This window comes from Lepisma saccharinum, chromosome 15 (assembly GCF_977018435.1).
Source record: "Lepisma saccharinum chromosome 15, izLepSacc3.1, whole genome shotgun sequence".
NCBI classification, from domain to species: Eukaryota; Metazoa; Arthropoda; class Insecta; order Zygentoma; family Lepismatidae; genus Lepisma; species Lepisma saccharinum.
The window spans coordinates 35138427-35159988 of record NC_139243.1 but is presented as its reverse complement, the minus strand read 5'-3'; the positions used below and the strand labels follow the sequence as shown (position 1 = coordinate 35159988).

The following is a 21562-nucleotide window of genomic DNA, read 5'->3' as shown; positions in this document are numbered from 1 at the left end:
ACAAATCGCTAACTACTGTACCATACACGCTCTTACGTACTAGTAAGTATTAGTCCGTAGCAAATTGGGAATGTACTTAAAGTAAATTGTATCAACAGAAAGTCAAAGATTCAATTTTAACAATTTAATAACAATAGTGTAACTCATTTTTTGGCATTCTAACAATCAACAATGATTTTTAAGCGTAAACTGCTCAGTAATAATCAATGAATTCAACAACCAATTCAAAAGTGACAATGCATCAAAAGTAAGTCAAAAAGGCATATAATTTATTTTAACTCACGTATATGTCCAAGTTTTAAGTTTCTTTCATTTTTTTTATGTTAATCAAAAAACGTTCATTTCATCATTAATAATAAATAACTACTGATTGTTCGTGATCACAGATTCATAAAAAAATGGGCGAAAACCACCTTTTTGAAAAAGAAACAAACGTCTCCAAGAAATTACAAAAAAATCTTATTGGTACGTACAAAAGGTTCTACCCCATTAGATGCTCATTCCCAAATTAAGTGTTACATTGCCTCGTTCAATTTAACAAAATTTTAACCAAGTCTAAACGACCAAAAGGGGGGGAATGTGAGGAGAAATGACGTTAGCGGAAACTTCGTCGCGATTACCTAATGTACCTTTTTGCGACGTGTCTTACAAAAAATGCCAACCGTTGCTCCAGTTAATACAAATGTGAATGCAAGCACATTGCAGAATAACCAATATGATACACTACTTTGCACCCGCGTATTTTGCGTTTTCCTTTTATCTATTTAAAGTGAGGGGCAGGTAACGTGGTATCGAGATGAACAGTTATTTTACGACAAGCCGTATTCAGTCCTCAATTACATGTATTTTTGTCTTTTTGGACGAATGAAAGTTTATTTCTGTAATACGGCGCACTTCGTAAGCAACTCACGCGAATCGTGCACCGAATATTGAATTCATGCTTTTTGTCTATCGCACATCAATTCACCACTAATATAACAAAATCACTGTTGCCTACCTTGTTTTTGCACATTGCCAGTCTCGTAGTCCTGGAAAAAGGGGGTGCACAACTTCCTTCACTTTTTGGTCGTCAAATCCTCGTAGACCAGCGTACGCCTTGCTTGGGTTCCAACGTAGTACATTTTTTTTGATTGCCAATTTTACTCCTAAGTTCAGACTGTCAAAATGGCTTTTTCCACAATCCGCGTGTCCATGTGGAAACATGTAACGTAATTTAAGAAATAGTGCTTACCGTCTTTTCAACAAATGTTCCGGAACTGTATTTAACGGATCGCTTGCAATTCATCGCGTGTTATAAGTAACATGGTATAGAACGTCAATGTTCAAAGTTTTGTTACCGATGATGCATTAAAAGCGTATCGAAAGAATAGTCGACGGAACCAAACGCGAAACACGACTGATGCCTCTACCTGCACATGTCAGCTGCTCTTGCCTTCCGTCGATTTAGGGGGCGTGGTTTTACAATTCGATGACTCGAGAGTGATTATAGGAGCCATCTGTCGTAAATCATGAGAATTAATTCATGAGCGATTCTACATCGCTTATTTTGAGCGAAGCATTACTTTTCAACAAGGTTGGAAGTTGTAAGATTTTTGCTAATTTACTTGCAACAAATCGTTACAAATTGTGAGGTTTGCTATACTGCAGATTTGGACTTTCGAGGGTCGGCATTTTTTTTCGTTCACGGGTGCACATAGGAGACAAAGTGCACAGCTCAGGCCAATAAAATCCCTATCCACAATGATCACAATGTACAGGTGAAAGTGCCTGCTACGAAAGCTTCCTTCTCTGTTTGGTATCTCGGATAAGGAATAGGCATAAGGAATGGTTTGCTGTTATAAATGAAGTATAGGTATTATTTTTCAACTACTGGTGACATGTTTGAAAGCATGGTTGAGATCCCTGCTGGATATAGACATTCCTTCTGATGTGATGACAATTGATTCTGATAATGCAGATGTCAAGATCCTGTGATGCTTGCCTATTGGTTTTAATTTTATTTATCATTGACCACCGACAAGTTAAGAGGAAGACGTGCGATCGGCTTTACCTTTTCTGTCAACAACAAAAATATACAAACCGGTCAAGCATACACAATCTCAAATATTTGCAGCGTCCTTACCACGAAAGGGATCCGGCAGAATTGCAAGATTAACCAAGCGAGCAGCGACGGTACAAGCCCTTTGTAAATAGGGTCCAACAGGATTACGCATTTAAAGCATCCATTTAATTTACAACACTAAATCAGCCTTCATTCATATATTCCCCTCCTTTGCACAATTATATGTTACTCCTTTTGTTATCATTCAAGTCATACTTAAGCACTACGGTGATGGTTGCACAAATAGTGATAAGTAATGTAATTATATGCAAACAAACCTTGATGCATTTTTTTTTAGCATGCACCTTAATCGTAATGTTAGTAAGGTAGCTTTTGTCATGCAAAAATATCATGAATATACAATTAAATTCTTGTCAAAGAAATGGCAATTGCAATGAAGAAAAAGCACAATTTAACAAATACGTGACCTTTTTTTTTTATTAAGGTTTTTTTTTTTTGTTTAAAGATGTACACGGTTAATCTTCAAGTAACACAATTCGGATAATTGCAACATTTTCATTTTCAAAATTTTAACAACCTGGCATGTAACAGCGCATGCATTTAATTTTCTAACAAGAACAAACTTGCGCAGCGAGGTTATACCTTCCTAATAACAAATTTTAAATACTTATGATTGTATAATGTGACTAGTCTTCATGCTTGCAAAATTACTCATTTTAGCACTTGGTAATTAGCCATTTTTGGTGAAGCGATAAACAACACGTAAATCACAAAAACTTGCAAACAAGGTTTTCACTAGTGTCGTGTTCGATGAATTTAGGCTTGCCAATAATCATACGGTCACATTTAAATATTCAGTTCAGCAAGGCAAAAAGTGGTGGCCATTTGCATTTTCCGTATTTCAACTTGCTCAATGTGTAATTTCAAGTTTTCTTAGTTCTTGAATAAACAAGATTTGCTGAAGAATTGTGTCACAATACGCATGTTCAATGTGGTGCTCTTTCAAGAAATAATTCATTAATTAAACGTATCTCAAGTCACATGATTACGTCGCAATGTGAAAAGTTCTAAACGCAGCACAAGTTTTTGTAATACATGAGTACATGTCGTTCTTATCACTCGAGGAAAATCTACATACCTTGCAATATATTCAACAGCATTTTAGTTGAAGGAAGCTTGTAAAAATGCAATTAAGAAAAGGTCCTTCTTTCCTAAGCACATGATTTTTGCCTTAACACGTAATGGCTTCCTGTTCATTGCCCATAGTGCATTCAGAACGAATACGAAGGTATGTTGCCTCGCTCGGACAACTCGAAACATCTGATCATTAAATATTAGATGTTGACTGCGTAGAATCTGAGCACGTAGTGATAGGGAATATTGCAACCACTTCCGTGTATGCATGAAGTTCCTTTCAACACTACTAGAGGGCAGTAGTGGCTCCCGCCTGATGATGAAAATGAGAACTTCGTTTATTCTCATAAACGTAAGTTCATATAGGAACTGTGGCGTTTGCGAGAGTTACAAAATCTAAACATCACAATCCTAAAGCATGTGAGATGTGCACACAGCTAAGATATTTCTATTTCGAAATCCATTTCGAAACACTGATGGTATGATTTCTAAACATTCAATGCAGATTACTATTTGCAATACTTCCTTAATGACTTCTGTTTAGTGTGTAATTCCTCACATGCATAATAATTTGATGCTTGCACACAAAAATTTGATTCAAATTAAACAATTAATAGATTTCTGCTTCATGTATGTGTCCCCATATGTACTCTGAAGTTATCTTTAAAGGAAAATCTTGTCACAAATTCAGTTTCTCTTTGAGATAAAATATCCTCATATGTCTATTAAAGTTCTCTCTCCAGCCAAAATATTTACTATTAATTGAACAATTGAAAGGCTTCTCTTTAGCATGAATGCACATGTGCGAATTAAGATGTCTTTCATCTCCAAAACCTTGTTGCAAATGAATATTTAAAATATTACTCTTGACTGTCAAGCCTCATGTGTACATTAAGTGTACACCTCCAGACAAAACGTTTAGGCAAATTAAAAAATGGAATGTGAATGCTCACATGCACATTAAATTGGTCTTTAGGAGCAAAAGGTTTGTTGTAAATTTAACAATTAAAAGGTTTCTCTCTTGAGTGAACCCTCACATGTACACTAAGATCTCCTTTACGGACAGAACTTTTATTGCAAATTGAACAATTGAAAGGCTTCCGTTTTGTTCCGTTTCCGTTTTATGCTCATTAAGCATATATTTACATGCAAAATCTTTGTTGAAAATTGAACTTTTCTTTTGAGTGAACATTCATATGTACACTAAGATATCCTTTACGGGCAAAATCCTTGTTGCAAATTGAACAATTGAATGGCTTCTCTCCAGTGTGACACTTCATATGCTCATTAAGATGATCTTGACGGGCAAATTCTTTGTTGCAAATTAAACAATTAAAAGGATTATCTTTTGAGTGAACCCTCATATGTACACTAAGATCTCCTTTCCGGACAAAATTTTTATTGCAATTTGAACAATTGAAAGGCTTCTCTCCTGTGTGAACAATCATATGTAAACTAAGATCTCCTTTTCGGGCAAAATTCCTATTGCAAATTGAACAATTGAAAGGCTTCTCTCCAGTGTGAAAAGTCATATGTACACTAAGCTCTCCTTTACGAGCAAATTTTTTATTGCAAATTGAACAATTGAAAGGCTTCTCTTTAGTGTGAACAGTCATATGTAATTTAAGATCCGCTTTACGGGCAAAATCCTTGTTGCAAATTGAACAATTGAAAGGCTTCTCTCCAGTGTGACCCCTCATATGCTTATTAAGATTATCTTTACGGGCAAAATCTTTGTTGCAAATTGAACAATTGAAAGGCTTCTCTCCAGTGTGACCTCTCATATGCTTATTAAGATCTCCTTTACGGGCAAAATCTTCGTTGCAAATTGAACAATTGAAAGGCTTCTCTTTAGTGTGAACCCTCCCATGCTCATTAAGACGATCTTTACGGGAAAAATCTTTGTTGCAAATTGAACAATTGAAAGGCTTCTCTTTGGTATGAACCCTCACATGCTCATTAAGATGAACTTTTTGGGCAAAATCTTTGTTGCAAATTGAACAATTGAAAGACTTCTCTTTTGAGTGAACCCTCATATGTACACTAAGATCTTCTTTACGGGCAAAATATTTTTTGCAAATTGAACAAGTGAAAGGTTTCTCTTTAGTGTGAACACTTAAAAATATATTACACTCAGCTTCATGGACAAAAGTTTTCTTGAAAACTGAAAAATTAAAAAGCATCTCCGGTTCATGGGCTATCAAATCTCCTTTGTCTGGTAAAGTGTTGTTGGAGATGGGACTTATACATTGCTTTCTCCTGTCATTAGTCTTGAGAACATCAACATATGTCTTGCTTGCAAGGGTTTTTGGTGAAGGTACAGCTTCAAAATGTTCTTCTCTAGTGATACATTCTTCAATTTCTCTTGGCTGCTCTTCTTCTCTTAAGTTTCCTGCAGACACTGGCAAATGTGGAACTGACCTTTGGACATCTTGTACCAGTTCTTCCACATAGTTCTTGATCAGGTAGCTGAAAAAAAAATATGATACAAATGTAGTTTCACTTTCTGAGTAAATAATGAGAATGACTGACATGTGCAAATCAATGAAAATAAAGGAGAGGAGAATAGACTGTTGATGGGGACGTACTCATGGAAAGGTAAATACATGTATAATATAACGTAGAACTTTCAATAAAAAATGCAGGCTTGACCATGACTCGAACACTTTTAAGTAAGGTCCGTTTTGCAATAAAAATGAAGTAAGTAAATGTTTTTCAAAAAAACATTTTCTGAATTTACGTACACATCAAGTAACGCCAGTGTAACGACAACTGCGTCTACTCCGTCTTTCCTTGACCAGCCTTGAAGATGACTCCGTGAAGGAGTCGAAAGCTTGGAAGAACTCCTAAGTGTTATTTATCATGCTGTTTGTGTGTTATTTTAGTGTTTTAACAATTCTTATTGTATAAAAAAGCCAAAATTAAATCATTTTTGACGATATAATCAATGTACAATAATATTTCTATTTGGTGTCTGCTGCCATTGAGAGTCTCATGTTAATAATAATGGAACCTATTAACTAGTAAGTACAACCTTAGTGACAATGAAGTTCAACCAGTCACAAAAATAGGAGTGCATTGTGAAAGAAGGAGAACACATGCATATGCTGAACATATTTTATTCAGCAGGCTACATGGAACAAAGGAAAACATAAATTTCCGCTGCAACGCACCAATGTATGGTGTCCACACAAAATAAAACATTTTCGTCCATCTACACGTGACATTGAAGTTCGACCACTGTAAGAGGGGATCCTGTTTACCATGGTGTGACGCCGCCCCGTTGGCGAATAACTGTGGCAATGCGTCGGGGCATGCTGCGGACGAGTCGTTCAAGGCATTCCACATCGATGTGGTGCCATTCCTCCTGCAGGCAGGTGATAAGAGCAGCCACTGTCGTAGGTCCCCTCTGTTGCACACGTCGCTTAAGAACATGCTACACATTCTCAATGGGCGAGAGGTCGGGACTCGATGGTGACCATGGCAGAGTTCGCACGTGATGGCGAGTCAATCATTCTCTTGTCAGCCGCGCTGTACGAGGCCTGTGGAACAGGTGCCTTCGCACTGAGGGAAGATGCCGCTCCAGTATGCATGTATAGGCATGTGCATTCACAATGCCCTCACAGACGTGTAGTGGGCCAACCCCAGATGCCGTCATGCATCCCCATACCATCACTGATGCAGGTTTCTGTACCCGACGTGCATAACATTTTGCTTCATTCTGTTCCTCCTTCCGACAAATTACTGTTTTCCGTATTTTCCCGTACACAACATTGAAAATGGATTCGTCCGTCCACAAAACCCTGTTCCACTGCCGAAATGTCCATCCCCGGTACATTCGTGCCCACCGTAGTCGATTGCCTTTGTTCAACATGGAAAGGAAGGGTTTACGTTTCGCCTTGTACACTCGGTAACCGCATCGCTGTAGGTAACGGCGAATGGTTCTGGTTGACACTTCAATGTGAAAGCGTTCTCGAGTCCACAGTCGTAATTCGGCCACAGAAACATGATTGTTGGTCTGGATATAGCACCTAAATATCCGTAGGTCACGCATGCTCAGCAGGCGTTTTCGACCGGGGACCTTACCTGGCTCTGTAGTACCCGTATTTTGGTGGTGTTTGATGATGCAGTGGACGGTTGACTTGGGTAAGTTCAGTTGGCGCCCTATTTCCAGTTCACTGAGTCCATCCCGTTGCAACTCCACCACTCTTCTCCTCACCATGTTGTCAATAGGTTTGACCCTGGCCATGATGACGATGAACTGCGGTTCCTCGGTGCACAGCACGCGCTTATATACGGCGGACTCCCTTATCGTGTCCGTGACGTCATGCTTCCGTCGAATGCGCCACTATCTGGAATGTTCCGTATGGGTCTGGTGCCTGGTCGAAGTTCAATGTCACGCGTATAGTTCCCCGTTTTCATTCTTTACGTGAACTTGGGTGCAACATGCTGGGATCACGATTCTTGCCTGCTCACACGCCTCCTCTTACACACATGCGTCACGTATGCGGGTCACCTATTCCACCGCCTATGCCTCTGTGCATTTAATCACGTATTCCTTTCTGGTCGAACTTCATTGTCACCAAGGTTGTACAAGTGATAAGCGATTATTTTGAATATCCACATGGTTGGTTTATTTCTTATGCAAAAGAAGTAAAGTAGCCAGTATCACATAGAACAAAGTGTCTTTTTGGTAAATGTAGATGTAGCTGCAAAAAGCTACATTTTTGGAAGATTAGCTGTAGCTGTTGAGAAGCTACTTTTAAATGTAGCCTTCTGATTACTGCTATTTTTTTTGCTCACTACTGTTGCAGTACCAAAGCAAAAATAGTGACACGATAAAATTAAATGCTGTCTATTAATTAGCTACAAATAAATTTGATAAAAATTCATGAGATAGAAAATTGAGCTGTATTTGATGAAACGATGAACCTACATATATAGCACAGTGTAGGTGCCAGAACATAGAGCTTTAGCTCTGACAGTCAAAATTGGGCAGGCCAGACTCCAGACTTATTACTGAACATGAATGCTGAAACTAAAAAGCCTTGGAATCTTGCCACCTTTTGGTGTGGGGATACTCAACTTTTGGCTAGGAAGATGTAAAGGAGTCACTTGGTGGGATTTATTGCCTCTGTGTTTGGTATAAATTGCTCAGAAAAGCAGAGAAAGAAAGAAATTATGACAAATATAAATTTTATCAATTCAATTCAATCAAATTTTATATTTTTATCAAAAAAACAATTTTATGTTAATAAGTCTTTATTGCCTAAGTCAAGAAACAAAACATTCAGAAAACAACAAAATCTTTAGTATGCTTCAAACAGAGAAGTACAGATCACCTTCAGAATATGCATCTGTAATCACAGAATGCCAGTTCTCAAGTGTTCTACACTTGCAGAAGAAATTCCATTGGAACAAGTATTCAATCAAATAACTAGTGTATCTATGAAATCACGCTCTTTTGTAGACAGGCTGTCAGTCAGTGACTGTGGAAACATGCTGAACTTTCTAATATTTCAAGGGTACAAGCAGATGTTTTCCCTCATTTCAAGCTTACGTATTAACCCCCCCCTCATACATAGTAGTAACAATATAAAAGTCTGCGTGATTTCAATGTATTCAAAAATTCTAATTCAATTCAATTAAACAGTATAGTCCAAACATTTAAAATTTAAATGCAGGGTTTACAATTGCCACTTCACACACTCATACTCGAAATACATCTACAAACACAAGTCACAAATGTTATACAGGGTAAGTCAAAATGATGGACCCGATTACAGAAATTTATTCTGTGAACTATAATAAACATATGTTATTGTGAGACATGCCCTTCGAAAGGTTAACTTTCAAAGTTTACTTTGCACACAGTGTTTCCACTTTCTACCGCTAGGAGTCAGCAGCGAGCAGGAAAATGGCATTGACTGAAGAACAGAGATCTTTCTGTGTGCTTGATTATCATGTGAACAAGTCTGTGATTAGTGTGCAACGGCATTTTCATACCAAATATCGGAGAGAACCACCTACGGGGAAGGCCATTCGTAAGTGGTATGAACATTTCAGAGATTCGGGGTGCATCTGTAAATGAAAATAGACTGGCCGTCCGTTGGCTGGGGAAGAGAGAGTGGAACGAGTGCGCACATGTTTTGTGCGGAGTTCACAGAAGTCCACCTACCGGGCATCGAAAGAACTTCAACTTCCACAGAAAACTGTCTGCTGAAACGTTTACAAATGAAACAGTACCGCTTGCAACTAGTTCCAGCCTTAAAATACACTGATTATGATTTGCGCACATCCTTCTGTGCTGACTTCCTCGCATTAATGGAAACGGATGGGTTCCCTGAGAGGTTAATTTACAGTGATGAAGCAACTTTTCACCATTCAGAGAAAGTGAATAGACACAATGTAAGGATTTGGAGAAATACTAACCCCCATGAATTTGTGGAACACGAACGCGATTCTCCCAAAGTGAATGCCCTTTGTGCCATTTCCCATGAAAAGATTTATGCACCCTTTTTCCTCCACGATCGTACTGTGACAGGACTTGTTTTCCTTGATATGCTGCAACTTGGGCTCCTTCCACAGCTTGCAGAGGATAGCGTAGATTTCATTCTCCAATTGGATGGAGCCCCTGCGCATTACCATGGCAGCCTTCGGGACCATCTCAATGGGTCATTGGAACAACGTTGAATAGGCCGTGCGACTCCGGAGGATCGACCTCTCCTTCATTGGCCACCTCGTTCCCCCGACTTGACCCCATGTGATTTCTTCATGTGGGGTTTTGTCAAGGATCATGTTTACGTACCACCACTTCCAACAACATTGGATGACCTGCGTGCCTGCATCACAGCAGCCATTACTGATATTGACCGCAACATGCTACACAAGGTTTGGCAGGAGATAGACTATCGGCTTAATGTGTGCCGTGTTACGCGAGGTGCTCACATAGAACACTTGTGATTTGTTTGAAAAAAACTTGGACAGTTTACCTTTCTTAGCACATGTCTCACAATAATATTTGTTTATTATATTTCACAGAATAAATGTCTGAAATCGGGTCCATCATTTTGACTTACCCTGTACATGGAGTATGCTAATCTACTAAAAATTGCTTCCCCATCCACCATATTCTCCAGATCTGGCCCCGTGACTTTTTCCTGTTTGCAGACCTTAAAAGAATGCTCGCTGGAAAGAAATTTAGCACTGATGAAGAGGTAATCGCCGAAACTGAGGCCTATTTTGAGGCTAAAGAGAAATCGTACTATAAAAATGGCATCGAAAAATTGTATGACCGCTATAATCGTTGTATCGCCCTCGAAGGCAACTATATTGAATAATAAAATCGAATTTTGTCAAAAAAATATTTTTTACTATGTTAGCCTACGAATGTTTCAGCCCAACTGTTAAAATACAACTTTTGTATTAATCTCATGAATACTAGCAAGAGATGACACAACACTACCTGTTAATCTTATCTCTGTGATGCTGGATTTCACTGACAAGTCATGATATATCGGGCTTAATGGTAGAAACCTGAATCCTAAGTTCTGATTCAACATTTTCCAAACTGTTTCTGTACTTGTTTTTAAGATAGATGAGAGCAGAGTAGGGTTTTTCTCATAAGTAGGTTGTTACGAAAGGCATTAATACTTTCATGGCCTACTTTGATAGTGCAGGAAAATCATCCTGTACGTAAGCCCAAAAGTTTGCAAATGTCTTTTCTTTGAACTTCATTTTCAGAGCACAGTCCGTTGTTACCTCCATGAGTTGGTTTTCTTCTGCCCTTCTGCTTCATGCACCCTAACTGAAAATTGATCCCTGATCCAATTTTTGCTTGCATCAGGCACAGGATAATATTCTCTGAACGACTGCTGCAAGTTTTTCAAATGTTGTGCAAAGAGTGACTTGTCGTTCTCTGACAACTCTTCTTCCATGAAACGAAGAAAATTTGAGAAGTTTGGAAAGGTCTCCTCATATATTCCATTCAGTATACGCTGACGCCATAACTCCAACTTTTTGACCATTGCTTCAATCTTGTCTTCAACTAAAAAGACGGTTATTTTTTCTCCTTGAAGACTTAAGCTCAGATTCTTTAAATGGATGAAGATATCTGATAATTATGCGAACTTGACTAACCAGGAAAAATCATTCAAACGATCGCTGAGATGAAATTGCTTATCAGGTGAGAAACTTCAAATGGTATGTTCCCCAGAAGAGTGGTATGTTCACATTGCTTCGAACTTGACACACCCTCATCATCGGAATCTGTACTTTTTCATTTCAAATTCAGCCAGCGGTCCATCTTAGGTCAGAAGTCACAAGCATAAAATTCACCGCGGAAGTATCGAGAAGTAACTTTACTGTTACCCGACAATATGCAAAGGCCCAAACAGAAACAACTCGTGATTACTGAGAAGTCTTCGCTAACAATCGTAGACTGACTCAGATGCGAACTTCGCAATCCTTTTATATGCAGCTTTCTTCGACAACATACTCCAAAAGATGAGAAAAATTCTTAGAAGTAATACAAGACTTTCCGAGGATGCAAATATCACAAGATTCTGAACAGCTGCGAAGGCGGCTTTTGTTTGTTCGCGGTGTGGAGTAAAGTCACGACCGAAGCAATCTGAGCCAAACAATCTAGCCCCCCCCCCCCCACACACACCACCACCACAAGAACCAGCCCAGGCAGTTCTCAGCCAAAACATGTGTGCTGTTGCTGTGGGAACTGGCGATGCTTAGTCATGTCTACGTTTTCGGCTTATCTACTTCAATTCCTTTTACCTTAGTAAATAGACACCATAAATTTGTATAGTTTTCGTTCTCCCGTAATTCATTCTCGTAAATGCTCATCGTCTTAGTATTTTTCTGAACCTTTGGGGAACACTGGGAGGGTTTCGCGGACCACAGTTGAAGAACCGCTGGTTTAACCAATATAACTGGCTCAATGAAACACTTGAAAAATTTTGAGAAAATTCGACGACTACAAAAGGCGGCGGCTTGTTTTATCTGTGACCCCAACTTTCTAGCAATTTCCTTCAATAAAATGTTTCTCGTGAGCTAAGTAAGGAAAGATAAAGAAAGGATGAAAAGAAGACTGTGGACCAGACATGGCTGGATCATGCTACCTTTTGTTTGAAACAAATAAGATCTGCAATTATTTTTTTAAATTTATTTTTTCAAAATATATTCCTCTGAATTCAATTTATCTGTCTCCCAGGGGCGCATGTTTATAGATGGTGCTATATTTTACCTTATCCCAAACACAGGGTGCTAGGTGCCAACAAAGTTCAAATTGTACTACATTCAGCACAATTATGCTAGGGTTGGCATCACTGTGTGAGGCTGGACTCACTGTATCCATTTCGGGTGAACGTGCCCCTGAAATTATGCTTTCCCGCATGAATCACATAAAATGTTATGGGACCAGCTGAGGCCCTCGGAGAAGTGGCTTGAAATGTGATGATAAGAGCCTCTGGCAGGGATGGATATTTGTGGAAATTATCGTAAGGTGTAGAATTTCAGTTTTCTTGTATTAAGGTGATGTTTCATGAAATTATAAGTAATAAAATAATCCATAATAACCAAATATATTAGGGTAGGCCCGGCCTCCGGGAAGAGCTAAGGGTGCTGAAACCTCCCTGAAATCGTACAAATATATAATTTAAATAGTGTACAGTGAAAATTAATTTTACTTCTTTAGCAGGATCAAAGATCTTGTATAATGAGTTGTAATATACTGAGAAATTCATCTTCAGGGCTTCTACCTTCCCAATTTTTTTACTTTACATGGCGGCTGTTGATAAAGGATGGTCTCCCCAATAAATAACATCCTGGTTATGAGCCTGGACCAAGACCTGCCAAGTGCTTTTTCAATAGGTGACGGAATAGAGTCCCTTCGCCACATTTTCTAGAGTGGAGGAAATAGAAAGAATTCAGATGGGAAATTTGATTAGAAGAATTTATGAAAGGATTATGTGCATGAGTATGTGTGTGACAGAGACCAAAGCACAAGCAGAGGAAAAAGGATAAATAAGAAAATGTACACCTGCAATAAGAAATGAGGACAGAAAAACAAATGAAACTGCAAGGGGGGGGGGGGAGAGAATACATTTCTGAAACTCATATATGCTTTACATGTGCCCATCCTAATTTATCAATATGTGGATCCTGTCCACACAGTCAAAATTTTCTGACACCGCCCCTGTAAACAAAATAGTTTTTGCAAAATTTAGGCTGGATTTTCATACTGAAGAAATCAGTAGTCCAGCAGATGAATGGTTAGCTTTAATGTTTGACACAGGACACATTAGCTTTATAGGGTTTAAAAGCCTGCATCGTGTAATGAATTGTTTCTATCTTACAGCTATCGCCAACAGGTTTGCACAGTGCCATTTGAATGCATGGTTGGTTCTGAGGAGAGGTCGGAGAGCCCCCACTCCCCCTCTCTCTCTAATAAAATCAAAGGACTGATAATTCAAATAATTAATATCACTCATTCGTAGCTACGGCACAATGCATTTATTTCACATTTCCTGTGAACACATGTTTATTGACATAACAGAAGTGTTAGGTAAACAAGTCTTATTTAATAAGGTGATTCTTGGACACCTTACGCCTTAGAGCCTTTAGAGTTTGTCACTGGTGTACACATTGGGGAACTTATGGGACTACAGGCCCCTCCAAATTTTGAGAAAATCTTTTTTTTTTTTTTTTTAAGTGAAAGCAGTAAAAAACTCTGGAAAAACTAAAGTGATATATGCAAACTCTCCTCAAAATGACAGAAGACACCATTTTTGTCTTTCAAAAACTTTTAACTTTTAAAATGAAATATTTTATTGTGTATCCTGCCTCCTAGAACTACACCTTTACAATTCTGGCTCTTCAAAAAAGCATATGCTAGTGGATTCCACATCTAGTCTTCTGCATTGAAATATAAACTATACACATTTTTCCACGTATTATGCTTGCTACCACAAATCCACTGTCACGAAGCAATGAATCTTTTGGAAAATAATTGTACGAAGTGTATTTAGGAGAGCCGCGAGGTAGCAAAAACTTGCTATGAAGTCAATAGCCTGGTATTCGTTGTAGCTTAAAAGCATGTGGAAAATACACAGTGCGTTGCAAATTTTTGAACCTCTTAATGTGTAAAGTTTCATTTAACTTCAGTGTTTTACTCAACTTCTTACATCTAACAAATTTCTCCCTTCTTTCAAATCTCATAAGGCCAGTCAATAATTATTCACACTTTTGCAGTAATTTACTTTAGGTTGGCTTTACTGTTTTCTGCATATCGACAGAATGTACATTGCTATTGCATTAATTGTATGGATTGATTACACTTATTAAATACTGCTGCTTACATATTTTACAGAATATACAGCATGTGTATGGAAGCACGGGTGCACCAAAGAGCGGGGTTATGGGGGATCAGACCCCCCTGGTCTTCATGTTACATAGCAAATTAACTTTCTCCACAATTTTGTAATGCAAATTTTGTCATCTGTGTTTCATTTTCAAATAACAGGATCATTGTTTGAAATGGTACAGCAGCAGATATAAATTGCTGCATCCTTTTGTAGGACTTTCAATTCATCCTGCATCAAATATCACATCACCAAATTCGTCCATCTTGTTTTGTGCAATTTGAGGTTCTATAATTGAACAAAACCCTTCAACAAGGCAGAGACTTCCTTCTGTAACATCACCAGTATAAATACACCTAGTGTAAGAGTATAGGGTGTACATATAAGTACAGTGATTTAAAGTAGTGATGGTCAATTTGTGTCCACTTATATTTGAACTTAACTGTGGAGTGGGATACATAAGTATTACCAAGCAAATTGTATATCGGCAGGATTATTCTCCATGTTCATGACAATACAGTGTTTGCTATATATTTTGAGTGGCGAAATCCGAAAATCTGACCTGGTTTGGTGCAACAATTCTTATTTATTGTACATATTTATTAGATATAAAAGTAAACACCTAAGCATGCATGTAAAACAAAAACTGAAGTGAAAAAACTACAAATTTCACTAATTTCTATGCTTGTGATAAAAGTTGCTTTACCGGTAACCATAGGCAACATGGGAGAATATGTCACTGCATATTTCCATGGAGGTTATGCATATTTATGCACATATTTTGCATGTTTCAGCTACATAAAAAATCCAGATCTTAGTTATGACAGATTTTAGTATTTATTTTCATACTGTATTATACATCTTGATATTTAAACTAACTAACTCTCTAGCCTTCTTAAACCCGAAGGTTCATGGCTGCAGCAACACAGGCCTTCCATCTGTCCCTATCTTGAGCAAGATCTATATACTCTTTTCCATCCCTACCGATTTCCTTTAGGTCCATCTCAACGTTGTCCCTCCATCTTCGTCTTGGCCTTCCTACAGGTCTCTTACCATCTGGTTTCCCAACAAGAATCCTGTAAACTCCTCTTTCCTCTCCCATTCGTGCCACATGGCCTGCCCACCTAAGTCTTCTCGATTTAATTATTCTAATAATATCTGGACATGAATACAAATTATGTAGTTCTAAATTATGTAACCTTCTCCACTCACCTGTCTCCTCATCCCTTTTAGGTCCAAATATTTTCCTAAGGATCTTATTTTCAAATACTCTCAATTTATGTTCCTCTTTCAATGTAAGGGACCAAGTTTCACATCCATATAATACTACAGGCAAAATTACTGTTTTGTATATTTTAACTTTTAGTTTCTTAGATATTAAACGAGAAGACAAAAGTTTATGAAGAGAGAAGTAACATGCATTTCCTGAATTAAGCCTACTTTTTATTTCCTCTTTAATATAATTTTCATTTGTTAATATTACTCCTAAGTATTTGAATTTGGAAACTGGTTCAAACGAGTTGTTATCAATAATTAGATTTTGATTATTACCTAACACTTGGTTTCGGCCTGTAAGCATATATTTAGTTTTCTCTTTGTTAACTTCCAAACCTATCTCTTTAGCAGTTTTGAAAAATATTTTAGCATTATTCTTAATTGTATTTATATCATCCCCCAGTAAGTCTACATCATCTGCATATGCTAACAACTGAGTCACACCATTTAATTTTAGTCCTTCTTTAGTTTCTTTTACCTTCCGAACAGCATATTCTAAGGCAAAATTAAAGAGCAATGGAGATAATGCATCTCCTTGTTTTAACCCATCATGAATTATAAATTTGTCAGACATATTATTACCCACACGAATTTTACTTTCTGTTTCACTGGTGCATATTTTTATCATACTAACAAGCTTCTTAGGTATTCCAAACTCTACTAATATATTATATAATTTATCTCTTTTGACCGAATCATATGCTTTTTTGAAATCAATGAATAGCTGATGGACATTTTGATTATATTCCCACTTTTTTTCAAGTGTCTGTCTGATGTGAAAAATTTGATCTGTAGTTGATCTGTTACGTTTAAATCCACATTGATAATCACCTATAATTTCATTAGCATATGGGGTTAGCCTTGTTAAAAGAATGTTAGATAATATTTTGTATGTTGTTGAGAGTAGAGAAATTCCACGGTAATTATTGCAGTTCATTTTATCACCTTTTTTAAACACAGGAACAATTATGGATTCTTTCCACTGTTGAGGGATTTCTTCTTTTTTCCATATTAAACAAATTAATTTATGAATTTGACATATTAATGAATTTCCACCATATTTAATTAACTCAGCTGGTATTAAATCAATGCCAGGTGCTTTGTTATTCTTAAGCCTTTTAATAGCATCTTTAACTTCAGTCAAGTTAGGTTCTGGAACTAAAGGTTCTGCTGTGTGGACTTCATTTACTTCTGATTTATCTCCTACATGGACATTTAAAAGGTCATTAAAGTAGTTCTTCCATCTATTTAGAATATCGCTTGGGTCAGCTAGAAAATCACCGTCTTTATCTTTTATCAAGTTTACTTTAGGTTGCCACCCCTTTCTAAATTCATTTACACCTTTATATAAATCTCTGATATTTTTATTTTTGCTGTTTGTTTCAATTTCGTTAATTTTGCTTTTCAAGTAATCTCTTTTTTTACTTCTAAACGTGCGGTTAACTTCTCGCTTTATTGTATTATAATTGCTTAGATTTGTATCATCCGAGTTATTTAACCACCTAAGTCTAGCCTGATTTCTTATTTCTATTAGATTATGACATTCATTATCAAACCATGGCTTACTTTTTCTCGGTTTATGGTATCCTATAGTTTCTTTAGCTGCTGATTCTATTGCATTACGTATGTGCTCCCAATTCTTATTTACGTCTGTTTCATTTATATTTTCATCATCATTTAAATCCTGCAAAACCTCAAATCTATTTGACAGTTTAATTTGGTAATCTTTCTTAATTCTTTCATCAGCAAACTTTCCTGTATCAAATTTTATAACTTTTAGATTTTGTTGCTTATGATTTATCACTGAGAGTCTTTCTCTTAATTTAGCAATTACTAAATAATGGTCACTGGCACAGTCAGCACCTCTATGTGTACGAACGTCAATTATACTAGTATGCCTTCTCTTATCAATGAGAATATGGTCTATCTGATTATGAGTTTTACCATCTGGAGAAGACCAGGTATATTTATGGATATCTTTATGTTTAAAAGTGGTACTTTTCACAATTAAATTCTTTGAGGTTGCAAAAGTAATCAATCTTATACCATTATCATTACTTAATTCATGAAGACTTTCTTTACCAATCGTGGGTTTAAATGTCTCTTCTTTGCCAATCTGTGCATTACAGTCACCTAACAGAATTTTCATATCATACTGAGAAAATTTATCAAAGACCTGTTCTAACTCTGTATAAAAATCATCTTTAGTATTATCATCTTTATCTTCCGTTGGTGCATGTATGTTTATTAAAATAATTTTACACCACCTACCCTGTAAAACTGCATATGATATCCTATCATTAATAAATTCTACTGTTTTAAGAGCCGAGATAATTCTATTATTTATGAAAAAGCCTGTTCCAAAATTATGATTTTCAGTACCACCATAGAAAAAAGTATAATTTTTAGTTTTACAATTCCCTTCTCCTGGCCACCTAACTTCCTGGACAGCTACTACATCTAATTTATACTTCACTATCTCATTAACTGTACACTGAAATGCCCCAGGCCGGTAAAGGCTCAGAACATTCCAGGTGCCTAATTTAATATCCTTATTCCTAACGTAGATCTTATCCTTAGTCCAGGGACCTCCCAAAGTAGTCCCCACCCGGAGATCCGAACGGGGGACTATTTTACCTCCGGAATATTTTACCTTGGGAACATCCATGGCCTTATATTTCTGTTTCTTGACATGTCTTTTTACAGTGCAGAGTTGTCAGCTCTACGCCTAACCCCCAATATGAATGGAGGAACTACTACACAAGACAAACACAAACATATTAGACAGCACAATTACTACACAAGACGAACACAAACACATTAGACAGCATAACTACTACACAAGACACACACAAACACATTACAACTACTACACAAGACACACACAAACACATTAGACAGCATAACTACTACACAAGACACACACACACACACACACCACAACTACTACACAATATAAAAAAACAAACAAACAAACACACACACATACACACACTCGTGGAAGTGATCGATTTGCAATACCGGGACGGCGCCACTCGTGGAAATGAGCAAATCTTGATATTTACAGAATTAAAAGTTACTACCACCGTGAATCAAACCTGGGACCCTTAGTAACAGGGCAATATTGTTAACATTTGGTTGAACCTCCCCCATATAAAATTCTTTGATGCACCTATGTATGGGAGCCAGCACCCATGGCAGTGTAGTTAGTACATTGTGCTATGATGCCAGGTGTCCCGGGATTGAATCCCAGCCTGGGCATGGATGCTTGTGAGTGTCCATTCATCAATTTCATAATATCATCACTCATCCCCATCTTCGCAAAATAGCCAAAAGTGGCACAAAAGGCGAAGTAAAATAAAGCAAATCAATCAATCAATCAAACCTACGTATGGAGGAAAACATTAGGTATTTCAATTGTAAACATCAGACACTTGCTTGTGGACAGAAATGGTGAGGTTACTAATGTTGCAAAAAATGTGTAGAATCTTAGTTTGTTAAAATCATATCTAATTAAATAAATAACCACTAAAGATCATCCTTCCCGGAAAACTGAATCAAGTCTCCCAGGTGGTAGTCAGATACCATATTGACTGGAACACCAAGGCCTTTCGAACTACACATATATCTACCATCTACCATAGTTAAATCTCACTGTGTTTTCTTATAAAACTAGAATTTTAAAAGTTTTCATGTCACGCCTTGACAGTGTACTGGCTTTCATTAAGCAAACCAGATATCCTGGGCTGAATATGTGGTAGGTCATGGTGATGAATGAATGTTGGTTTGAAATTGTAATATTAAGTCCACTTGATGCCCGGACAGGCTAACCAGGAGTGGACCTACAGTTTAAAGTGCAATCTGGACTACTATTTTCCTTGACTGTATCAAATTTAGAAGCCATTGATGAAAAGGCAATGACGTTATGACTATGCCATCAGGGATGCCTGGAATGAATGAATGTTAGATAACTCAAAACTAGTGACGTGAGGTAGCTGAAAATTTACCAATGCCGATGTACTCACACAGAATTTTTGGAACCGATACCAATGCCGATATTTAACCGATTCCAATACATACGATTATATAACAGAAATTTTCAGCATGTCGAAAATAAATTTGCTATGTACATTTCTATTGCATATTTTATACAGGGTGTTGCAAAACTCTTTCAACAACGCTTGGGTGCTGGTAGATATCATAAAAACAAGTAACTTTTCCCTATAAAGTTTACCTCGAAAGCCCTTAGTTTCTGCGCTATGAGCGCTTAAAATCTATCCTGCACGTATGCAACCCAACACAGCAAATGCTTGCTCTGACATAACTAACAGGGGCACGTGGCAGGGTTGCCAGTAGCGTTCCTCGTTAAGAGAGACGACTTGAAAACAACTTGGGGAGCCTTGCCTGAGCAAAATCCAAAACATTAATGATACTTGCGATGTTGTAAGAAGCATTGACAGTATTTATAAACTGACCAAGACAAATAATGCAGACTGAATGCACAGACTGAAATTCAAGATTACTCATTCTAAAATATCTCCATAATTGATTGATTGATTCGGTTTATTTTAATTCGCTTTCCTGCCACCTTTGGTTAATCGCGAAAATGAGGATGATATGATGAAATAACAAATGACACCTATCTAGGCCAGGATTTAAACCCGAGACACCTGGCGCTGTAGCGAGCTGTGCTAACCACATCAGCATGGAGTGTTTCGTGTATCATGCAATATCAACAATTGCAAGGGACACGTGGGATAGGGGAAATCCACGAACGAACAAATGTAAACATAATGCATTTGCTGCCTCGTTTCGAACACGCAGACTGAAATGTTATTACAATTGATTTATTTGAAAATTATTCCTATCTGTGCTAGCGTTATTGGTAATCGTGTTCGTCTCATAGGGAAAAAAATTGCAAGGCTCTTTTAAAAGAAAGATTGATTGATTTGCTTTATTGTACTTCGCTTTTGTGCCACTTTTGGCTAATTTGCGAAGATGGGGATGAGTGATGATATGATGAAATTGATGAATGGGCACCCACAAACGTCCAAACCCAAGCCAGGATTCTAACCCAAGACCTCTGGCTTAATTTTGAAAACGGTGGCAACCTATAAATTTTACTGACAACTGATATGCATGTAAGAAAAATTATGTGTTTGAAAAGTGGGTTTCAAGAAAATTCCAACGATTATTTGCAATATTAGGAATATGCGAATTAAAAATCTCTCTCTCTCTCTCTCTCTCTCTCTCTCTATCTCCCACCCTCTCTCTTGCTCTCTCTCTGTCTCTCCACTCAAACTGGTTCATGTTCAATGCTCTATTAAAGAAGTTGTAGGAAGAAATTAATATTTTATTGTAAGGAATTACTGAGAATTCGGTGCGTACTGCTTGTAGTAGTTTGTTCCGCACTTCACGATATAGTTTGATATTGGTACATCAAGATAAATCCTCGCAATTTACACTCTTTTCATGTGTGAGAATTAGTTTTCTCATTTTGTGTCTTTGCTTCACATTCTTATCATCGAAGGTGAAAAAAAATAATCAAAAGGAAACCATTGAAAACACGTCATAAATTGTACATATTTATCATTCATTGTAGCAACTTGATATCAACATTGAAATGTAAGAGTAACATTTTCGGAAGGCATCAAAATGTCAACTTTTAGTTCACCCTGGAAACAATGTTTTGTAGCAAACGAGCGAGATTCTGACATCT

General features: G+C 37.3%; 1 protein-coding gene across 1 annotated transcript in view; it reads right to left on the bottom strand.

The window, feature by feature from the left end:
* Positions 1 to 1862: 1862 nt before the first annotated feature.
* The window catches only part of LOC145999197 (uncharacterized), a 114900-nt gene continuing 95200 nt past the window's right edge, over positions 1863 to 21562 (bottom strand). The window contains exons 3-4 of the mRNA XM_083136128.1: positions 5328 to 5665; positions 1863 to 1981 (exon numbers count right to left, since the gene is read on the bottom strand). Of these exons, the coding sequence (XP_082992254.1) occupies positions 1863 to 1981; positions 5328 to 5665 (457 nt within the window). The remainder of the gene's footprint in view (positions 1982 to 5327; positions 5666 to 21562) is intronic.